This window comes from Coregonus clupeaformis, chromosome 1 (assembly GCF_020615455.1).
Source record: "Coregonus clupeaformis isolate EN_2021a chromosome 1, ASM2061545v1, whole genome shotgun sequence".
In the NCBI taxonomy this organism is placed as follows: Eukaryota; Metazoa; Chordata; class Actinopteri; order Salmoniformes; family Salmonidae; genus Coregonus; species Coregonus clupeaformis.
Genome location: NC_059192.1, coordinates 77,842,190 through 77,864,263, shown reverse-complemented (window position 1 = coordinate 77,864,263; position 22,074 = coordinate 77,842,190). Strand labels below are relative to the sequence as shown.

Genomic DNA, 22,074 nt, shown 5'->3' with positions numbered 1-22,074 from the left:
TCTGTCAGACAGCTAGGCAGGCAGCCGCAGAGAGATTGCAAAGATTTTCACGTCTAGCTCGTCAGTCAGGGGCACTTTTACAAGACCAATAGAACTTAGCTCTATGATACAGCATGTAGCACTCCTAAACGTTATTGTAGTCAGCACATACCCTCTTATAATGGTTATTGTTGTCAATATATATTCTGCTTTTATTGTAGTTAGGTTTTACTGAGTTTATCCTCAGCCTATTGCCGGTTCATTCAGGACTATAGTTCCATAAGCAAAGCATTGGCCTTAGACCCTTAAAAAATACTGACAAACCTCAACCTTTGTTCTTGATGATCAAACAATGCATCAACTGGGAACATTCTACACTAACACTTGTATATATAAAAAAACATCTACAGTGAATGCGTCCCAAATGGCAGCCTATTTTCTATATACAGTAGTACACTACTTTGACTGGGCTTTGGTCAAGTAGAACACTAATAGGGAATAGGGTGCAATTTGGGATGCATTTTGGGATGCATTCCCTTACCGAAAAAACAGGCTTCTGACAAACAGTTGTCGCAGATCTTTGGCCAATTTGCCTCAAATTTAAAGCAAGCTCATATTTTCACATGCAAACTGTAGCTGCAAATTTGCGGCGACTTGTGAACTTCTGGCAAACAATTCTGGGACACTTGTGATGAACATTCTACTGTTTGCTGCAAATTTGCTGCAAACTCATTATGAATATGCAAATTACATCAGGTTTGTGGTTACTTTGTGTATTAACAACAGTGAAATGTTGTATCTACATAAACCAAATCACATATAATTTTAATGAACTTGCTTCTCACAGAGAAAACTAAACTAAACATACTATACAACATCTATTCAATGTCTTAACAGATCATATTTAATCCAATACAACTTGAAATCATCAGCATGGTAATGAAGAAAAGAGAAAAGACTGAATATTTCCCAAATAAATAGTTTATTTTAATCTAGCTACAACATTTACATGAGAAAAATGTGAACACTATGGGGATGTTGACTTTAGGATGTTTAAAGGGGCAACTACAGAATTTAGATGAGCCAAGTGATAAACTGAGCAATAGCCTTCAACCAACGGAAGTTTAAAAGAGAATAAACTAAATTGAAATAATTTAAATAACAAAAACTAAATCAAACCCTGTTCATAACTATTGCCTTTTTGAGTGAACTTTGGAGATGGCAGCCCTGTGGAAGTCCTTGTTGAATACATGCACCGAAACAATCAGAAAACGGAAAAGTTGCCTTGATGTTGCTATGCCTTGATGTTGCTATGCCTTGATGTTGCTATGCTTCTCACTGAAACTGGCATTCTATATATTTTTCAGCAAGGTAACAATGTTCCTGCCTTGTATAAATGCTTTATAAACTAACAATGTAGCTAGCATAAGCTAGGACTTAGGCCTACTAATTCTATATTTTAAATGTGTGGCCAACTGTTCCTAGAGAGCCACAGTAAAAATATGTTTCTCCAGCCAAGCCTCAACACAATTGATTCAAACTTATCAACTAGTTATGATATTCAATCTAGACTGGGGCCTTCATCATTAAGAGACAGTTGCCTACTAGTTGTCTCTTCTTCCCCACTCAGGTGTATAATTCTTGGGTGGAAGAAAAGCAACATCAAATTGATTTTGCAATTCATATTATATTTCCAAAATGAATTATTGTTAACTTACATCTCAAATCCATGCATACAAGAAGCCTTGACATGCACATGTATTTCTCTGTCCTCAGTTTTATTGAAGGCCTCAATCTGTCTTTTCATTGTAACTGACTGCTTCTAGAAAGAGAGAAGGGACAACACATGGTCAAATTGAGCTAGCTACTAGTTGAAAGATCAGATTTTACAAAGAATGAATGTATGGGCTACATTTATGAGAATAATGCATTTGCTTACCTTAACAAGTGTGAAGACGATAATGTTACCCTCAGTGTTATGAGTGAGTGCACCACAAACATCTTTCCAGGGTGTCCTCTTCCCAATGCAGCCTCTTCCACCCGTCCCAAATGGCACCCGATGCACTAAATAGTGCACTACTTTTGAACAGAGCCCTGCACTAAATAGGGAATATGGTGTCAATGCTGCCATGGCTCCAAAGACACCGCAGTTCAGTTCATTAGCTAGGGCTGTTAATTTCCTGATAAGCACGCCACTCTGTGTGACACAGTAGGGTCACATACTTAACCATTATTAATGTGACAGGCCTCAGTGCAAAGCCAATTTATTAAACAGGAGCAATCTCTATCCATACTCAGTCCCAGGCCCTGGAATGGATAACTCTTAAGACTGCTTCCATGTGGCCAAGAGTCAGACCTGGATTCAAATATATTGAGCATGTTCTTTAGCCTGCCTAGAGTGCCAGATGGGTCGGGTTTCCAGTTTTGGGAATATTCTATTGGCTCCATTAATCCAGGCAAGCTCAATCAAGCACAGCTAAAACATTTGAAAGGGTGGCAGGTAGCTTAGTGGTTAAGAGCGTTGAGCCAGTAACCGAAAGGTCGCTGGTTCACCTGAGCCGACTAGGTAAAAAATATGCCGATGTGCCCTTGAGCAAGGCACTTAACCCTAATTGCTCCTGTAAGTTGCTCTGAATAAGAGTGTCTGTAGAAATGTAAGTGTATTTGAAGTGTCTCTTAAGACCGCTTCCATGTGACAAAGAGTTAGGGCCTCGTGCAGGCCTCGGTGTGCTCTACACTCTCTGACAGGTCAGGAAAAGAGGTATGAAACAATAGCACCATCACAATTCATGTCCCCTTTTTACCTGTCAGATCCAATAGTCCACCTTTCTGTCTGTCTGCTGAGATGGTAACTGGCAAGCCTCTCTGCCACAATGTGAATGTTCATGTCATGTCAAAGAAATGTCTTATTCTCCATTTGCTCAACATTATCATGTCACATTTATCGATCAGATTAATTATACAGGCACAGCAAGGCTTTGATGTGATAGTCAGGGGCTCTTATATGTCATCCTTCATTTAAATGACAGATAGACTATATAAGATGATTCTAATGAATACTTTGGGTTTTGCGTGATGGTTACAAGCTGATACATTAGGCCTTCCTGCCACTTCCTAGACATTTCGAGTTGCCAGACAAAGACATGTTATCAGATAACACTACAGTTCAAAGATAGTAGAGGCAAAAGCTATTTACATGAATAAAAACAGCAATTCATAAGTAGATTAGTTATTATTCATTGGGTAATTATTATGTACATAACGAACAACTGTGTCATCGGGATCGGTTGCATGCGTGTGTTTCGTTGCATGTTTTACGTTAACTGGAGAATAGAGACATGCTGAGTTGAGAACAAATGAACCACTACTGTACTCATGAATAGTAAAAACTGCGGTAAATTATATTTGCACTTATATGTCTGTAGGGTCATGTACAATACATGACTACAGTCATAATAATAGCACTTGTCATATAAACTCCTATCTCCAATAAGCTCCCCTGTTAATTAAGCCAATTGTTAAAAATGAATCTTGTCTCTAGCATAGTGAAGGAGACAGTCCAACTCATAATGTAGGTTAAAATACTATATAATATAATGTAAGTTTATAATTTATGGCGTCACGTTCTCAAATTGCTCCTATACGGAAGGTCTCTGCGGTTTAGGGAATTTCCTAAACTAAATCGGAAAAAATAACTGAGACCTCAAATATTCACTATAGCCTATTATGAGGACAGTTTCAGCTGTTGAAATAGTGGAACCTAAGCTACATCATATCAAAACGACACTATAAAGGCTTAGCAGCAATATACGAGTTTTACTTTATGAGAATTTAGAAATGAATTGAAATAATCAACATTGGACTTCAAAGCAACGTCAAATATAGCGTTTATGTCTTAAAAATAAATATAAATAAATATACAAAATTACAAATGCACAAAAAAGCTTTCTGTAGGCCTATATTGTAGGAGAGACTCATCAGTTACCAATCCTGTATTCGTCTCCAACCACGGTGGTTGTCCTCAGAAAAGCGGTGAAAGATCTCTGATGGACCGTCTGTGCTGTAAATAATTATATTTGCATGTAGGGAGTGATTCATAAACATGTCACTGGTGTGAAATATGGGTAGGATTTCTAACTTTCTATTTTAAATGTCATGAATTATGGCAACGAAAAAATGTGTTCCCGTTTAATGCCGAGTACTTGGTGTCTGGTGCAATGGGCTATCCATCACGCCGACAATAAAATGAGTTTTTGCCTGACGTTGGAAATTTATGGTCGCCCTTCTACGCCCTAATAACTCACGCGCTGTGTCGGGAGCCTGACAGTCGTTGCTGAAAACAGCACCCCTGGTATCGATCAAAAAAAATACTTGCATAATTTTTACTTTTTTCTGATCAGCAGGACACTTAAATTAGGTGATATACGCTATGACGTTTTGGTTTGGGAAATATAGGAATAATACGATCTGCAAAAGGGGAATTAAATTACTGACTAATTGTTTTTGAGCCGTTTAGCTTGTGGAATTGGTAAAATGTCACAAGCATCTTATCATGTGAGTGACTTATTATGCAAGTTGTCGGGGAAACTATCATAATAGGGGTGGGTTGCATTCATTATATCTTGTTTAGATGTGGCAATTTATGTATATCATAATTTTGATTGAGCAAATTGAGCACCTCAATCTAAATCGAATGTCAAACTACTGCTTTTAGGAATTCCCTTGTAGGCCTCAGATAAACTGAAAATTAGGAGTTTGATATTTTTGCATCAGTTCTTATTTTTCTCAGTTGCTTGAATTCTGGCACATAATGAAAAAGACAAGCAAGAGTAGACTACATTTTACACTATTATAAAAATATGTGAATAAATGTCATTTGAACCACAGTCAATATAAACAAACATTGTAAACTTTTCAACTCAAACCCCCCCAAAATATTTGATATTTTCTATCAACCCTGAATTACTGGCCCTTGGAGCCGCGCTGCCTAATCGAATGTGTTAGCATTCAGTTTTGGTGAAATATGATGACATGAGAGTTGTTTACTTTAGACTGAGGGATTGGTGTGAGTCCCAAACAGCACCCTGTTCCCTATATTGGCCTAGTACACTACTTTTGACCACGACCCATAAGGCTTTGGTCAAAAGTAGTGCACTATAAACAAAAAATAAAAAAGGTTATTGAGGGGTGCTTTGTCAGGGGTGAGGGTGATATGTGTAACCATTATTATTTTTTTGCACATCAGGAAGGGTTCTTTACTGCTGTGATGGTTGTGAAGGACCATCCTATTCTTTCCATCTCCACCATGTCTTTGTTTTATGCCATGAAATGCTATACTGTTAAAAAGTTCCTGTAATTTTACAGAACACTACAGGCTACTGGTTGCAGTGAAAGTATGGTTAACAACAACAAGTTACTGTATTTTGTGTATTTGTGCCAACTGTCAGTGGAAGTGTTGTACCAAGTGGTTGTTGGTTATGTTGTCAAAGGTTAACTGCTATTAACTTACTTGCAACTAGCTGCCAGTAAATTACTGTACTTTCAATGAACTTTTATGATTACAAGATATAGCCTAACATTAGTTGACAACTACTAAACATTCTTTGTGGTGAGCACACTTGGGACTCAGCCTCACCTGGCCTCAACCTCTTGGTTTGCAGGAAACTGACCTTCCTGCCACACAATCAGACCAGTGCGCATGACAGATATCAGTCACAGTAAGTTACTGTGAATTTTACAATAATCACAAGCTGACAATAGATTATTGGAAAATAAACATGAACTTCCGGAAGTTACTGGAAAATGCACAGAAACCTTTAACAGTGCAGTTCTTGATTGTCACAAGCTCTTACAAAGACTGTTGAACTGGGAGTGGACAAATGATGTGGTCAGTCTTCATCAACATAACAATAAAACAACTTAAACTGGTACAACACTTCCATTAAAGGTTGGCACAAATACAACATATTTTAGACCATGCCCCCAAATATGCTAATGAGCCACCACCAGCACATTGCCCCCACCTACATTTCAAAGTGCAGTAATGATTGTACCTTATATTTAATATATTGGGTAGAAAAAATACCTTTATACTAGATTTTGCACACATTTATCCTTAAAGTTACTGACCAGTACCATGTGATTACCTAACAGTGTGTGCCATAAGCGCATCTGAAGTATCCTGTAAGTATAACTGTAGAACCTGTCATTGGTTCTACCTGGAACCAGAGGGTTCTCATGAGAGGGTTCTAAATGGAACTCAAAAGGGTTACCCTACAGGGACAAATCAAAGGGTTCCTCCATAGGGACAGATGACAAAACCCTGGAACCAGAGGGTTCTTCATGAGAGGGTTTTGTGTAGAACCCAATTGGTTTGCCCTACAGGGACAAAACAATGAACCCCACGAGGATTCCTTGTGAGTGGGTTCTAAAAAAATCTAAGGGTTCTCTCAAAAGGGTTCCCTCATAGGGACAAATGACAGAATGTCTATTGGTTCTAATCTATTAACAATCTCTATCATATCAACAGACCTGGTGGCATAGCAGGAAAGTCAGGTCTCTGGCAACCAAGAGGTTGTGAGTTCAAATCCCAAGTGAGGTTGACTCCCAAGTAGTGAGAATGCAGCAGCATACTATCCGTTACAGCAATACCTTAATCCAGCTCAGTATGAAAAAAAAAATGTATGCACTCACTAACTGGAAGTCGCTCTGGATAAGAGCGTCTGCTAAATGACTAATATGTCTAAAATGTCTCAAAATACTGGAACTTATTATATATATATATGTAGCTGGGAAATGTTTAACAGTGTAATGAAGAACCCTCTGGTTGTAACAGTGTAATGAAGAACCCTCTGGTTGTAACAGTGTAATGAAGAACCCTCTGGTTGTAACAGTGTAATGAAGAACCCTCTGGTTCTAACAGTGTAATGAAGAACCCTCTGGTTCTAACAGTGTAATGAAGAACCCTCTGGTTCTAACAGTGTAATGAAGAACTCTCTGGTTCTAACAGTGTAATGAAGAACCCTCTGGTTGTAACAGTGTAATAAAGAGCCATACAAATGGTTATTCAAATAACCAATATAAAACAGTCCTCCACAGCTCAAAAAGGGTTCCCTAAAGGTACAAAATAAGATTAACTTTTTTTGGTACTACTAAGCACTTTTTTTTTTTGTGTATCGGGAATATGGTTCCATTTGGAACGCAACCTCAAGAATTGGAAAGAGGATGAGGAGCACATTCTATCTCCTCTCCTCCCTCACTCTCTCTATCTCCTCTCTTCCTCTTTCACTGTGACTGCTACTGCTGCAGATGACCTGAATCTAGACAACTGACAAATAACTAGTATAGGGCAAAATGGACAGAAGACAGAGAGTATGATTGAAAGAGGTGTTGTGCTCCTGTAAGTCGCTCTGGATAAGAGCGTCTGCTAAATGACTAAAATGTAAATGTAAAATGTGTTGGGAGAGGATGGGGGGGGGGCAGTAAATTATATTGAAAATGTGGGACATCCACATTCCACGCTAGTGCCACAGCACACTGATGTTAGCGAGTGTTTGAATGGAGAATAACTAACCATACTGAAAAACCCTAAGCATTTATCTTCGACGTTTTATAAGCATAACTATATGTTGGCAAATCCTATAACATAGATATACTATATGTCTTAGGACAATAAAATGACATTAGTGAAAATTGTGCTAGACTTTGGCCTAAACTATTATTACATTTATTCTACATGCATAACATGTTTACAACAACACAACTTGCCATAAAACGTACAGACTCATATGTCCATGGTTTAAGTAATTCCCAGGATATCCTTTGAAAACAGTCTATTCCATCCATAATAGTCCTCCCATACACTCCCTAAATGTAAATGTTCAACGCGCATATACAACACAACAATAAAATAAGATCCATCGACTTGACAAAATAATACAGTACACCCGTTTGAGGAGGCGACGTCACATTCCCTTGACCCTCCAATCACTTCAGTGGCTCATTTGATTGGAAGGCGGCAACGGCTTTAATCTCGAGACTAATTCAGATGCTGATGAAGGGAGGAGAGTATAGGCTACATCCGACGTAGAGAGAGCAAGCGCACAGACGTGCTGCTGCCACTGTCACACTCACACACAGCGACACTGAAGAAGGATGCAGCCGAGCCACACATTCACTCCTGCTGCGATATGAACGGGATATGTTCTGATCTTCTCTGCCTCTAATAAGGATTATAAGAAGTTTATCTATTTATTGGTTTTATTTCGAACTGCGGTGCTATAGAATTACATATTACTTTGATTAGGTTTTTATTCCTGAAGAACAAATGTAGGCTATTTTTCTTCCATTTCAATGAGAATTGGGTCATGATCACATCGCCCGCATTTTCTGTCCTGAGAAATAGTATCGCGAATCCGGTGTGGGAGAACAGTTATTCAGGGGAGAAGAGCGCAGCGAGAATAAACAAGCCATTTCTTCACTTCGTATCTCCCTCAGACCCTTTACGGCAGGCTAATCGTATACCCATAAAGATTTTGAAAATGCTTACCGCACGGGGAGGACACATTTTGCACCCGGAGTACCTTCAACCTTTGCCATCAACTCCTATCAGTCCCATCGAGGTAAGCACTACGTTGGCCACAGGCTACAGGGGACGGGATAAAAAAGGGATTGCAAAAGTGTGATTTTGGGCAGTTATTACTTTTGAATGAATGTTTTTCTATCTATGTTTTCAGATTTCAAAATATCGGTACTATTAGGGCATTCGAGTTGTGTCTATATACGTTTATTATCATATAGTTATTGTAAATTGAACTGCATTCTTTTGAAAAAAAAGGTTATGGATAGAACCCAAAAGCGTTCTATGATTGCTTCATATATGGCACCCCTAAAGATGCTAACCCTTTGATCGAACCCAAGGGGTTTTTCTTCGCTGAACCAAAATTGGTTCCATATAAAACCCTTGGGTTCCATATAGGGTTCTATATGGAACAAATGTCGGTTCTATATAGAACCTTAAGGGGTGCCATATATGAAGCAAGTATAGAACCCTTGTTGGTTCTATCCAGAACCTATTTTCCTAAGACTGTGGAGATGTATGGCTATAATAACCTTATGCGCAATGCGTTAAACTCGTGCGTAATTAACGGAGTTCTCCAAGGGCACATAATACACTGAATAAACATGAACATATTGTTTGGTTTTGAAACACCCCATGAAAAAAACATTACAGTCAAAACTTGAATAATAAATATTATTTTATCTTATTTCGCAGCTGGACGCCAAGAAAAGTCCGTTGGCTCTCTTGGCACAGACCTGCTCACAAATCGGCAAACCAGACCCTCCGTCCTCTTCCAAACTCTCATCTGTAACCTCAAATGGATCTAGTGACAAAGAGACCAAATCCGGACCACTAAAAATGAGTGACATTGGAAATGAAGACAAATCTAGCTTCAAACCATACTCCAAATCATCGGAGAAGAACAAGGACTCCTCGTCCGGCAGTGGTAGTCTGAGTGGAGATAAAGCTAGTTTCCGAGTGCCTAGCGCCACCTGCCAGCCGTTCACCCCCAGGACAGGCAGCCCCAGCTCCTGCCGCTCTGTGTCTCCGCTGCCATCTGAGGGTAAGCAGGGAGACAAGGACGAAAAGAATAAGGAATCTGATAGTAATAAAAACAGTACACTGGAGGGAAACGGAAACGGTAGTCACAGCCGGATATCTGGGATTAACGGTGAGGCTAACCAACACCAGGAGACCACTTCTGGATCAAAGGCTATCACATCAGACTCACTCACATCTGTCTCCTCTGCATCATCTATTCATCTTCTGGGTTCAGGAGGACTCGTAGCGCCCGTCTCCCCCTATAAACCCGGGCACACCGTTTTCCCCCTATCGCCTGCTGGCATGTCCTACCCTGGAAGTTTAGCAGGTACATACGCAGGCTATCCCCAACACTTTCTCCCTCACGGAATGACTTTAGACCCGACGAAATCTAGCAGTCAACTACTTAGTGCTCAGTTCGCCGCTGCCAGCCAACTTCAGTGCAATAAGGCTGGGAGCCCGTTGTCCAGGGCTTCTCCTCCGTCCCTAATGTCTGCTAGCCTGTGTAGAGACCCGTACTGCCTGAGTTATCACTGTGCAAGCCACTTATCCGGTGCTTCCAGTGCCTCACAGTGCCATGAGTCCTCGGCTCTGAAGTCAGGATACCCTCTCATGTACCCAACTCACCCTTTGCACGGCGTGCATTCCTCGCCGCCATCTTTTGCTGGACACCCGTTATACCCCTATGGCTTTATGCTCCCAAATGACCCTCTGCCACACGTCTGTAATTGGGTGTCGGCTAACGGACCTTGTGACAAACGGTTTTCTTGCTCAGAAGAGCTTCTCAATCACCTAAGGACTCACACTGCTTTTGCGGGGACGGAGAAGTTGATATCAGGATACCCAGGTTCATCATCACTAGCCAATGCTGCCGCGGCCGCAATGGCTTGCCATATGCACATGCCTCCAAACGGGGCCCCGGGCAGCCCTGGAACGCTCACCCTCAGGAGCCCGCATCACCCTCTGGGACTGAGCACACGCTATCACCCCTATTCAAAGAGCCCCATGCCCCCCGGCGCGTCGGTTCAGATGCCCGCTGCCACAGGTCCATATTATTCTCCCTATGCATTGTATGGACAGAGACTCACCACGGCATCAGCGTTAGGATACCAGTAGAAGATACAGACAGACGCATAATAACTATACATTTATAAGGAGATTTTAGGCCTAAAGGACTTTTATATTGGTTGTATTTCATGCAGGACGGGATCCGTGGGCTCAATGTATTTATTTGCGATAGCTCCAAGCGTGACAAAAATAAAAATAATTATAATATAATTTGTAAGAGGCTCAAGGTGCATTCTTTTTTATTACAATTAAGATATAGGCTATATTGGATGATGCCATTTTAGATGTTACATTGAAATTATGTTGTTTTTAAAAAGCTCAATTTGAGAGTTTTATGTTTCCTACATACTAAAGGCCTATTAGTTATATTTTCATTGGAAAGCAGTAGCCTATTTTGGAGTCTGGTGTGCCTTTATATAGGTCTACCGGCTACCGCACAACGCAAATAACTTTTCCACATTAGGCTAAACCTTAGAATGACATGTTTAGTTAATTTTGATGGCAAATTGGGCTATCTCATATTTCTTCATAAATTAAATGATTAATTCCACAAGCTAAATCAGGCTTATGAATCTGGTAGGTTGTTTATGAAATAAATAATTCTACCTTGAGTATTACTTTACTTATAATGATAAACACTTGAGTATGTGAGACATAATTGGTCTGTTAAAGAATCGACGCCATTTAATTTGTGGAATTGCATTTAAGATGTGTGTAGGCCTATTTCCATTTTAAGTCTGTGCGGTATACACTTGAGTAACATTTTAATCACATTTCGATACCTTTAAGACTGTAAAATATATTTGTTAAACTTTTTAAATAGCTAAGCCAAATAGCAGCCTACTGTCATCTGACACAGATGTATTTCGCCACTCAATTAACAATTGGGTAATTTATCGTTGGAGTAATTTAGACAGAAATAATCTATCTCTGATATTCATTTGAACATTCCATTAGCAAATTCAGCACTTGTTTTTCACAGATCATATTTAGCCTATCTTCGAACGAATGATGGTGTCAGTCTGATAACATTCAAATAAGGAAGTTATCTGCTTGTGCAGTTCTAAAACATGCAATATCAGCAGCACATTGTGAAATAACATTAAATCTAAAAAGTGACAACCCAAACAACATTAATTATTGTTTTGCGTCTTGTTCTCGGATAAAATTAGCCCTATTTGTCTGAGCAGAGAGTTCACCATAAAGGAGAAGTGGTTATGGGATACATTTATACGTTTTTTATACGTATACGGGCGGCAGGTGGCTTAGTGGGTAAGAGCGTTGTGCCAGTAGCCGAAAGGTCGCTGGTTCTAATCCCCGAGCCGACTAGGTTGAAAAAATCTGTCGATGTGCTCTTAAGCAAGGCACTTAACCCTACTTGCTCATGTAAGTCGCTCTGGATGAGAGCGTCTGCTATAAAAACAATTAGGCCTATACATTTAGTCAGTGTAAAGATTTCGTTTATTGTGTAGGTTATAGGTCTTAATAGCTACGTCTTGCTCTGCATATTGACTATTTCACTGACTAGATCAACACATTTCTCGTGGAGTCATAACTATTTTTTATTTCTTTTAAATGCTACGTTTTAGGTTGGCTTGTGGGGCCTATATTCTGTTTCGTTTAAATGTTAGGTCTATACTTCATCAACTTGTTCTAAAGAAAACCAAACGTGTTATGGAATATATGTTGCTGCATTGCTCCATACCATATGTCAAGCCAACACACGTTTATATTTTCAACCTACAGTTATTAAATGTCAATCAAATGACTGAGAATAAAACATCTTAAATCAGATGGACCACTCCATAAGTACGCATGTATTTTCGATACAATCCTTGCACAGATGAAATACCCGAGGCACTCAAGATGACATAATAAACCATAATGAGCGGGATGAAATATTTTACAGCTACCTGATCATTTTCATAGCATACAATAAGTCACATCAAGTGTAGGCCTATACTGGTTTGAGAGGATTTTTAGGCTATTACATAACACACTGGGAGGGAAGGGGTTCCACTTGTTTTATGATTCTATAATGTGGAAAACAAAAACCTCTTCATCCTGCTCCTGAAGAAACGGACGGCTCTGCTGCTGAAGCCTCTTTATGCACAGTATAGGCATATACACACGCGCACATCAGGCAACCAGGCAGTACACCTACTTCCACTTGTATGACGCATCAGGCAACATTACAACTGTTATATATAATTGTGTGTGTGTGTGTGTGTCAATATAAACACATACATTACATCTCTTGCAACATTGTATTCATTCATTTAAACGTTGCCAAATTATGAGATAATGGATTATACCATATTTTAATAAGAAATAACAAAATGGCTGCTGTGGTAGACAATGATTTATGATGTCACCCAATGTGGGACATTTCCACAGCTTTTATGATTGCAGTAATGAAGGTGTATAAAGCAGATAGCATGAAATGAAGCAAGGCCTAACACATTTAATCATCTCCTTCACCACATCTATAGAATCAAGCAAACGATGTCATTACCCATCCCAAAGTAAATCACAGCTATTCCCAAGAGATAAAATCAACATCATTAATGGTCACATCCACCGCCCCTTTTCAACAGATTAATTCTTTACCATCGCTCTCTCCCGTGATGTATGGTAATGACGCTTGTAGCCCACAACTCACAATCCCAACCAGACCGTTTTGACGATATGCGGGGCCTCGTTCTCAATTACAAATGGCACATCAATGTGATATGGAGAAAAAAATGAGAATATATGAGAATGTAGGCTCTTAACTTTTACATTATGTCACTCGTGTTGATCATGTATCTTTTCACGTTTTGGGGACTTCCTGGTTTTCGGGACTTCTTGGTTTTGGGGACTTGTCTAGTTTTGGGGTTGAACTGTAAGATTGGAGAAGCAGTTCCAAGAGCTATACCATATACAAATACACAAATAAACATATATACATAAACTGCACATACATACACATGTATGTATGTATACATTGTGCAAAAATAAAAAAGCTGGAAAAAAATATATATACAGTATATATATATAATATACTGTATATATATAATATAATATAATATGTATGTTCTGAGCAAAGTAAAGGCTCTGGTCCAGAGACTCAGGGATAACCCTGAACATCTCTGCTCAATACATTGGGAGAATCTAAACTGCATACTCCTCGCATCCTCTCTCCTCGCCTCCTTCTCAAAACCCATTGGATGAGAAAGCCAGAGGTGTCTCTGCTCTGACCTTCTCCTCCAATGGGTTTTGAGAAGGAGGCAAGGAGAGAGGACACGAGGAGTATGCAGTTGAGATTCTCCCATAGTCTTCCCTGGAGAGTGACCTGAATGACCTTTCCTTGCCTCCTCTCTTTTCTCTCACATCCCATCCTACCTACCATTGGTCCTCTCAATCACACTGAAATGACAGAATCTGCTTTTCCACACGTTCTCAAAGTGAAATATAGTCTGTACATGAGCGACTAGATGGTTTCCTGCCTTGCTTAATCACTCTCCAACCTACCACCTGTTTTGCTTTGAACGTCAATGCTTGGAAGATTACTGGCCCGTTTTGCCTTTTGGCCCAGAGAACATAGCAGTGTACAATGACGGGTCACAGACAAATGCTGACATTAAGAATGGTGTATGTAAGGGCCGGGCCGGGCCGAGCCGGGCTGTATGCTATGGGCATGCCCATCATTTGTGCTGCACAGCTGCACACCATGTGTTTGTGGGTGTGTAGTGTAGTCAATGTCTGTAAGCTGTTATTGTTGAAGGCATTGGGACGTCATAAGGTAATGCCGTTTGAAAGGCTCTGGTGACACCTTAAACAGTTTGATAAAGAGATATCATTATGGATGCGTCCCAAATGGCACCCTATTCCCTTTATAGTGCACTACTTTTGTGCAAAAGTAGTGCACTATAAAGGGAATAGGGTGCCATTTAGGATGCTTTCTGTTTCTTTGATGTTGTTGTTTTTTATCGGGGGGCATTGGGTACTTGCTGTGAGATTCATGGGATCATTCATGGGATCATTCATGTTATCATTCATGGGATCATTCATGTTATCATTCATGGGATCATTCATGGGATCATTCATGTACAAAGCTACATTCTGCTTTTATCCACAAATGCTTTAAGTAACCTATCTAATAAAAATAATGATTGAAACTTCCAATACAACATTATTGGACTCCAGACACATTTTATTGACACATTTACTTTTATGCGGTTGGGATTCTGTGAATACATTTTTTGTAAGTTCACTCTTAGGATGCGTCCCAAATGGCACCCTGCTATTCCTTACATAATGCACTACTTTGACTAGGGCCCATAGGGCTCTGGTCAAAAGTAATGCGCTATATAGTGAATAGGGTGCCATTTGAGTCACACATTCTTACAGTACTATAGTCCTCTGTATAAATGACCTAATCAAGAGAAACCCTGTTTTTACCTAAACGTCAGCGGTGGTTTGGCTGGCCTGCTTGGATAAACCTTACATAATGGTTATGTACACTGATGGTCCTGGAAAGGAGACTGTTCACTGCTCACTGCTTCACTGCTTGCAGGCTCACTGTTTACAAAGGCATAGGAAAATAGATGACCTTTTGCATGTTCAATCAACTCACTGAGAAGTGTGTATTCAATCATCCTGAGAGAAGTGCTGGTTTATTTTAGCTGGAGAATGACTTTAGCTCTCCAAACAAGAGCCATATTAATCACCCGTTCATCACTTCCTGATTCTGACAGGGCAGAGTAAACCATCTGTGTCCCAAATGGTGCCCTATTCCCCATATAGTGCACTTTTGACCAGGGCCCATAGGGATCTGGTTAAAAGTAGTGCACTACGTAGGGAATAGGTTTGCTTTTGGGACTCTAGCCAACCTCAAACCGGGGGAGTTAAACCTGTGTTTTACATCAAACAGATCACTCTGGATCAATGGTATGCTGCTGTCCCCTTCATATTAAATTCTATGGGAAAAAAATGTTATATTCTATTCTATTCTTCTATTCTATTCTAAGTGAGACGTGTATATTCAGCCAAAATCCATAGCGTACATAGCATATCATATCTTAAAGGTAGTCAGCGATATGACATAGATGCACAAAGTAAATAGCATAGTGGTTGGGTCAATTTCGAGAGCGTTGGAGCGCAAGGCTAAACTTTGTCGCTGTTTTTGGTCCCGTTGTAAAAGCGTGAAGCGAACGTGCACATGTGCATATACCGTGTGAGAGCGAAGTCTTGTGTCTTGCTCATCGCAATATCTGCGGTGCTACTCATGCAACGTAATTTCGCTGACTACCTTTAAGATAATACTGTACACATCGTTCGGTACTGAATAAGGCAGTGTGTGTGTGTGTGTCTGTGTCTGTGTGTATGTGTGTATTTAGGCTTAATTAAAGCACAAAGTAGAATTTTTCCCTTGAAGAAGAAAATCTGTCAACACAGAAACCCTAAAAGGAGAGCGCAACAGTGAGTGGAACAGTGGGCCCTTGTCTGTCAACACTCAACATGGCCCTGTAATTTACACACTAGTCTACTGGCAGCCCAGTCATGAAACCAGGACCCATATCAACTGAAGACTGACAATCATAGCGTATAGAGCAGGGGTATTCAACTCTTAGCCTACGAGGTCCAGAGCCTGCTGGTTTTCTGTTCTACCTGATAATTAATGGCACCCCCCTGGTGTCCTACGTTTAAATCAGTCCGTGATTAGTAGGGAACAATTTAAAAAAGCAGTGGAACTGGCTTCCAGGTCAAGATTTCAGTTTGAAGGGTCTAGAGAAAGCTAACTTTTTGTCTCCCTCCCAACGTCTTGGGAGTGCGTTCCAAATGGCACCCTATTTCGTACATAGTCAACTGCTTTTGACCAGATCCCTATGGGCCCAAAAGTAGTGGACTATATAGGAAATAAGGGGGCCATTTGGGACACCTCCCAGGTCTCAGCTAGCTGACTGCTGCTAGGGCCGTGATTAATGACTTATGGCCTTATTGTGTAGAGGCCCACTAATTAACTGCAGATTGAGTGAAGACACGCTATGAAAATCTTTCCTGATAACCTGAATTCTTTCCTCCCTCCTGCCTGCAGAAACCTTGGCATGTGGAAGCTCTTACTGACAAATTTGTAAGAAGCAGACCAACGTTGAGTAAGATGAATGGTCTTTTCAGGAACTGTAAACAGGCTGTAATTTAACAGTATTTAAATATATGACATACTGGCATTGTGCTCCTGCACTTTTCGTGATCTCGGGTTCGGAAACTGCAGCCAAAGTTCCTACCCCGCTGTTGATTTAAATTTAGGCTTGGCATATTCATGTAGGGTGTTTCTGAGATACTGGCCTGGCAGGCATGTGTTCTTCTCCCTTTTAAAAATAGTTTTCAGCACTTTTAAACATAGTTATATGGGACAAGGCAATCAGTTGAATTCTTTAACATTTATGTGTACTGTACAAAACTGTCTCAGGGGGGTTTTCACCTTCAAAAGCTCTGATGAGGCCGATACGTAAAGCTTAGAAAAGAGCAGTGATACTAGCAAGAGCAGTGATACTATCAAGAGCAGTGATACTAGCAAGAGCAGTGATACTAGCAAGAGCAGTGATACTAGCAAGAGCATCTTATTCAACTTTACCATGCACCTGCAACAAAGATGGCTCAGATGTGCGAGTGCCTTTGGAATTTTGAATCACCTTCAAAATTCAAAATCTATTTGAATTTCGATCATAACAGACAAATATCTGACAAGCATTGAGTAATCATACAAACGGCAGAAACGCAACATTAAAATATAGCTGCAAGCAACAATGCAGGGGTTCAGCTATGGGCCCACTGTACCACCATCAGGACAAATTGGACACAGCGCCCTAGGATGAGCTACTTCTGTATTGTTTACCACGCTTGCCAAATATCAGATCTCAAAATCAAACTGATCATGCAATATGCTTTTGATGTATTTTGGACTATTTTTTATGATGTTAACTACTTTAAAACATCTTCTTCTCCAGAACCGCTGGACCGATCGGCACCATATTTAGCATATATGGATGCACATCTTCAAACATAATATTTTCCAAGACTTGTTTTTTCCTGTCCAACAGCGCAACCATAGGTTGAGGGGCGTTTTTAAAATAACTATTATAGCGCCACCATCTCGCTAATTGGCATGGGATTGCATGAGAGGTTGTGGCCCACGAGCGTTTACTATCCTGCCAAGTTGCACCCTCCTGGGCCTTACCATCTCACATGAATGTAACATTTTTCACAAAATTGATGGAACCTGTATAATAATAATGAACACAAACAAATACAGTAGGTTACCACCAGCTGGTGAAGCCCTAATAAAGACTAATACATTATATTCCCAACTGAAATTGAAAGACCATAGGAAGGCCATACAAGTGTTGTGCTGTTGACTCTCTCTGGGAACAGGCTGGTATCAACTGACTGGGAGAGACTGTGGCTGCAATCCCAAATGCACCCAATTCCCCAGTTAGTACTTTTGACCAGGCTCTGGTCAATAGTAGTGCACTGTATAGGGAATGGGGTGCCATTTGGGTCGCAACCTGTGCTAGCAGACACATGCCTGGTGAGATATGCTGTGGCCATCCCACACACTTTATCACCTACCTCCCTCCTATAATTACAATTAACATACTGCCGTGTTTGCAGTCATGTTGACGGGCTAACTTAATCATGTTGCTATCGAACTTGTTGTGCCTAGCACAAAGTGATGGTTTTAGTGCCAGAAATATAGCCTTGACCTATGGGAAGAAATTAGCTGTGGACTTTTGTGCAAGTTTAGGCTTTTTACTTTCCAGCCAGGTGAAAAATATAGTCTCGCCATGCATTGACAATGATGGAAAAGAGTAGGAAACTAAAATGTTCCACATTAATGTAGTGGATGAAAAATTTTGCCAGGACATTAGCGGTACAACATGCATAATGCCAGCTGGCAGACAATTATGGGTGATGGACATCTCACTTACCTAAGTCAAATGTAACAGACTGGTACACATTAATAGCTGGGGCAGCAGCAGTTAGCGGTTAGAGCGTTGGGCCAGTAACGGAAAGGACGCTAGTTCGAATCCCTGAGCCGACAAGGTGAAACAGCATCTGTCAATGTGCCCTTCAGCAAGGTACTTAATCCTAATTGCCCCAGGGTCGCCGTTCATAATGGCTGACCCTGGCTGTGACCACACTCTCTGAGGGTGTCTCAGGGGGAGTTGGGATATGAAAAAACACATTTACATTTCACACGTGTATAATACACACTTGTACATGTGGGGAAACAGGACAAATATAAGCGCCCACATTATTACATACTCGTGATTAGGTCTAAGGACCAGTGTTTCACTTTAATATTTTTCAGCTTTCAGAAATGTCCATCTGCACCACACAGCACATCATTTCTCTTCAAGATGAATGGACTATTTTCCCATGTTCCAAAATTAGATCAACAAAAAACTATAAATCTTGTAATCTCTCTCTCTCTCTCTCTCTCTCTCTCTCTCTCTCTCTCTCTCTCTCTCTCTCTCTCTCTCTCTCTCTCTCTCTCTCTCTCTCTCTCTCTCTCTCTCTCTCTCTCTCGGATACAGTATGTGGCTAATGCTATCTGCATCTCCCTAGTGCGCTCTGCTCAGAGTCACCTCTTAGATTGCACACTGTACTCAGGTCTCTGTTGATGAATACATTTGTCTGAGCATAGTGATCCTTCTTCACCGACAACCATTCCCCATGGCACTTAAGAACAGATGGTGACCTGTATATGTTTTTGACACCCTATTCCCTATATAGTGCATTACTTTTGACCAAGGAAAATAGGGCTATGGGCCCTCGTCAAAACTAATGCACTATAGAGAAAAGGGTGTCATTTCGGACACATGTGACACCATAACCAAAGTCTACACTGAGTGTCACAAGGGAGTGAGAAAAAAAAAGAGAAAATCTCAAGTCATCCAGTCAGTCTCCATCAAATTAGTAAGACAACACAACTGTCAGGTGTCAGCCTACTGTGTCAGTTGTCGCCCATTACGCCGGGGATGTTTCCACAGTGATGTTTTCACCCACCACACTGCACGACAAAAGGGAAATGGCTTCTGTGCTTTTTTTTAAATAGGAGAACTGTCCTGTCTGTCAGCTGCGGCTCTGGAGTCATAACAAATCACCGGCACTCAGCTGAGGCTGAACATTGCAGGCGTCAGGAAGAAGACGGATGACCTGCAGGCCTTTGAAGTGCTTTGGCAGTTCAGATGGGTCCGCACGGCGCTGACAGAGAAATATACACAACAGAGCAACCAATAATGAGAACATTAAACATTCCAGCCACCTGACAGGCTGACAAAAACAGCCTGGCCCGATATCAATCATCTTCCCAGACATAACCTTGACAATTAGTCCCCTCTGATACTCCCATTAACCTCTCCCTCTCTCTCTCTCTCTCTCTCTCTCTCTCTCTCTCTCTCTCTCTCTCTCTCTCTCTCTCTCTCTCTCTCTCTCTCTCTCTCTCTCTCTCTCTCTCTCTCTCTCTCTCTCTCTCTCTCTCTCTCTCTCTCTGGGCTTTCACTACAGTGGGATTATACATCTTTAGAAGGAGGAGCAGGAAATAAAGAATATATCATTTGGTTACATTATAACCCTTATTAGGAGAAATTATGCATTGTGGAAACTCTGCTGATTGTCCTGTTTGAAAATCCAATAAATGTATGTGTTAAAATAGAAGGTTAATACACATGCTAATATAAGTTATAAAGCATTATACATGTCCCTGCAGGCTCTAAGTAAAGTGGTGTAGTATTGATCCTCTTCAGTAGGCTAACAAGCAGAAGTTTGTCAACCACAAAAGAATCCAGCGTGTATATAACACAGCAGCCTGTACAGTAATGATACCCTGCAGGCATTTGGAAGCTATATAAATATTTCCAGTGGCGTCAACTTACTGACTCACAGAAGGGCATTGTTCAACATAAAACATGCCATCGGCTTTAATACTATTCTACCAATACTTAGTATTACCGTGCCATGGTTACCATGTCTTACAGCAGGTTTTCTTTTAAACTGGGGTACTGCAGGGGTTCCGCAAATTATAATTTTAGTTGGGATTTCTTTAAATGTGAAAAAAATATATTTTTATGAATATTGCTAGCTACAACGGAATACCATCATGGATACAATTTGTATGTCTCTGCGTCCATTATGAAGGAAGTTAGAGATAGTTTCATGAGCCAATGCTAACTAGAGTGAGCGCAATGACTGGAAGTCTACAGGAACCAATGACTGTATATACTGTATGAATGGACAAAGCCATCGATCACGTGACACCATTCTTTCCTATGTGAAGACTCAATAGCGCATTGAAGCCAAATTAAGGTAGTATGGGATCTCATGGAGACATAACATGCGCAGTTTGGAGTAATTGATTGGCTGCCACTTAAGACCGTTTTCCGTGGCTGCTTGCTGCTTCCTTGTAGCATTTTAGCTAAATCTAACGTAACCATTTTCCTAACGTTAACCTCATTCTCCTAACCTGCTAGGTTAGTTATCCTAACCTGCCACGTTAATTCTCCTAACCTGCCACGTTAAGTTTCCTAACCAGCCGCGTTAATTCTCCTAACCTGCTACATTAGTTGTCCTAACCTCCCATGTTAATTATCCTAACCTGACTAAATGGCTTAGCTAAAATGCTACAAGCAAGTAGCCACACAAAACAGTCTTGAGTGGCAACCCATCTGCCCAATTAGCTGTTATGTTTCCATACACCCACTTATGTTGATCTTCCCACTTATTTCGCAACACCCACTTTCAGACACACTCAACGTACGCAATTATCCATACTTGGCAGTTTGAGCTACTCCAGGAAGTGACATTGCAGGCTAGTTCAGTGCTGCCTCCTCTCATTGAGTAAGTCAAGTTGAAGGCCGACCGGGGTACTGCAGGCTGCCATTAGCAACTAAATTATAATTATAACGTCTGTGTGCAATTCTAAAATAATTGTTTCAAGGACATACATCTGGTGTATTAGAAGCAATTATTGGTACAATGATTGTCTCGAAAAATGGATTGCCATTTTTCTATTCACTATAATGGGGGATCCTGTTTTCTGCAAACAATGCTTGCAGTACCGAGGTCAGCTCTGAACTTCCGTGGTTTCAATGAGAGGGGGCATTCCTTTTCCCCTGACAGAAACAGTTAGCATGCTAGCTGTTCCTGTTCATCCGACTCTGAGGAAGTAAATAAATGGCTTCATTGACAAAATCTCAAACTATCCCTTTAATATGGAGGAAATTACAGTCATTGGAGCTAATTACAGGGCTTTTTCTGTATAGAAAATTAATAGGAGGAATGGAAAAACTGTTTCAGTGTCAACTTCAATGACCAAAACCAGATAGAAAGCATGCAGGAAAATATTGAACTATATATATTTTTTTATAATACCATTTTTG

At 40.5% G+C, this 22,074-nt stretch overlaps 1 protein-coding gene across 1 annotated transcript; it reads left to right on the top strand.

The window, feature by feature from the left end:
* The first annotated feature begins 8,038 nt into the window (after positions 1-8,038).
* LOC121576237 (zinc finger protein 503-like) lies at positions 8,039-11,968 on the top strand. Its single transcript, XM_041889381.2, has 2 exons — positions 8,039-8,600; positions 9,254-11,968. The coding sequence occupies exons 1-2, from the start codon at positions 8,346-8,348 to the stop codon at positions 10,694-10,696; spliced, it is 1,698 nt and encodes a 565-aa protein (XP_041745315.2). The 5' UTR covers positions 8,039-8,345; the 3' UTR covers positions 10,697-11,968.
* Positions 11,969-22,074: the final 10,106 nt, after the last annotated feature.

What these genes read in the sequence shown, in the direction of transcription:
- LOC121576237 (XM_041889381.2), top strand. Translation starts at nt 8,346, where the DNA reads ATGATCACATCGCCCGCATTTTCTGTCCTGAGAAATAGTATCGCGAAT. An exon ending in CTCCTATCAGTCCCATCGAG is followed by an intron (nt 8,601 to 9,253) that starts GTAAGCACTACG and finishes CTTATTTCGCAG; the next exon opens with CTGGACGCCAAGAAAAGTCC.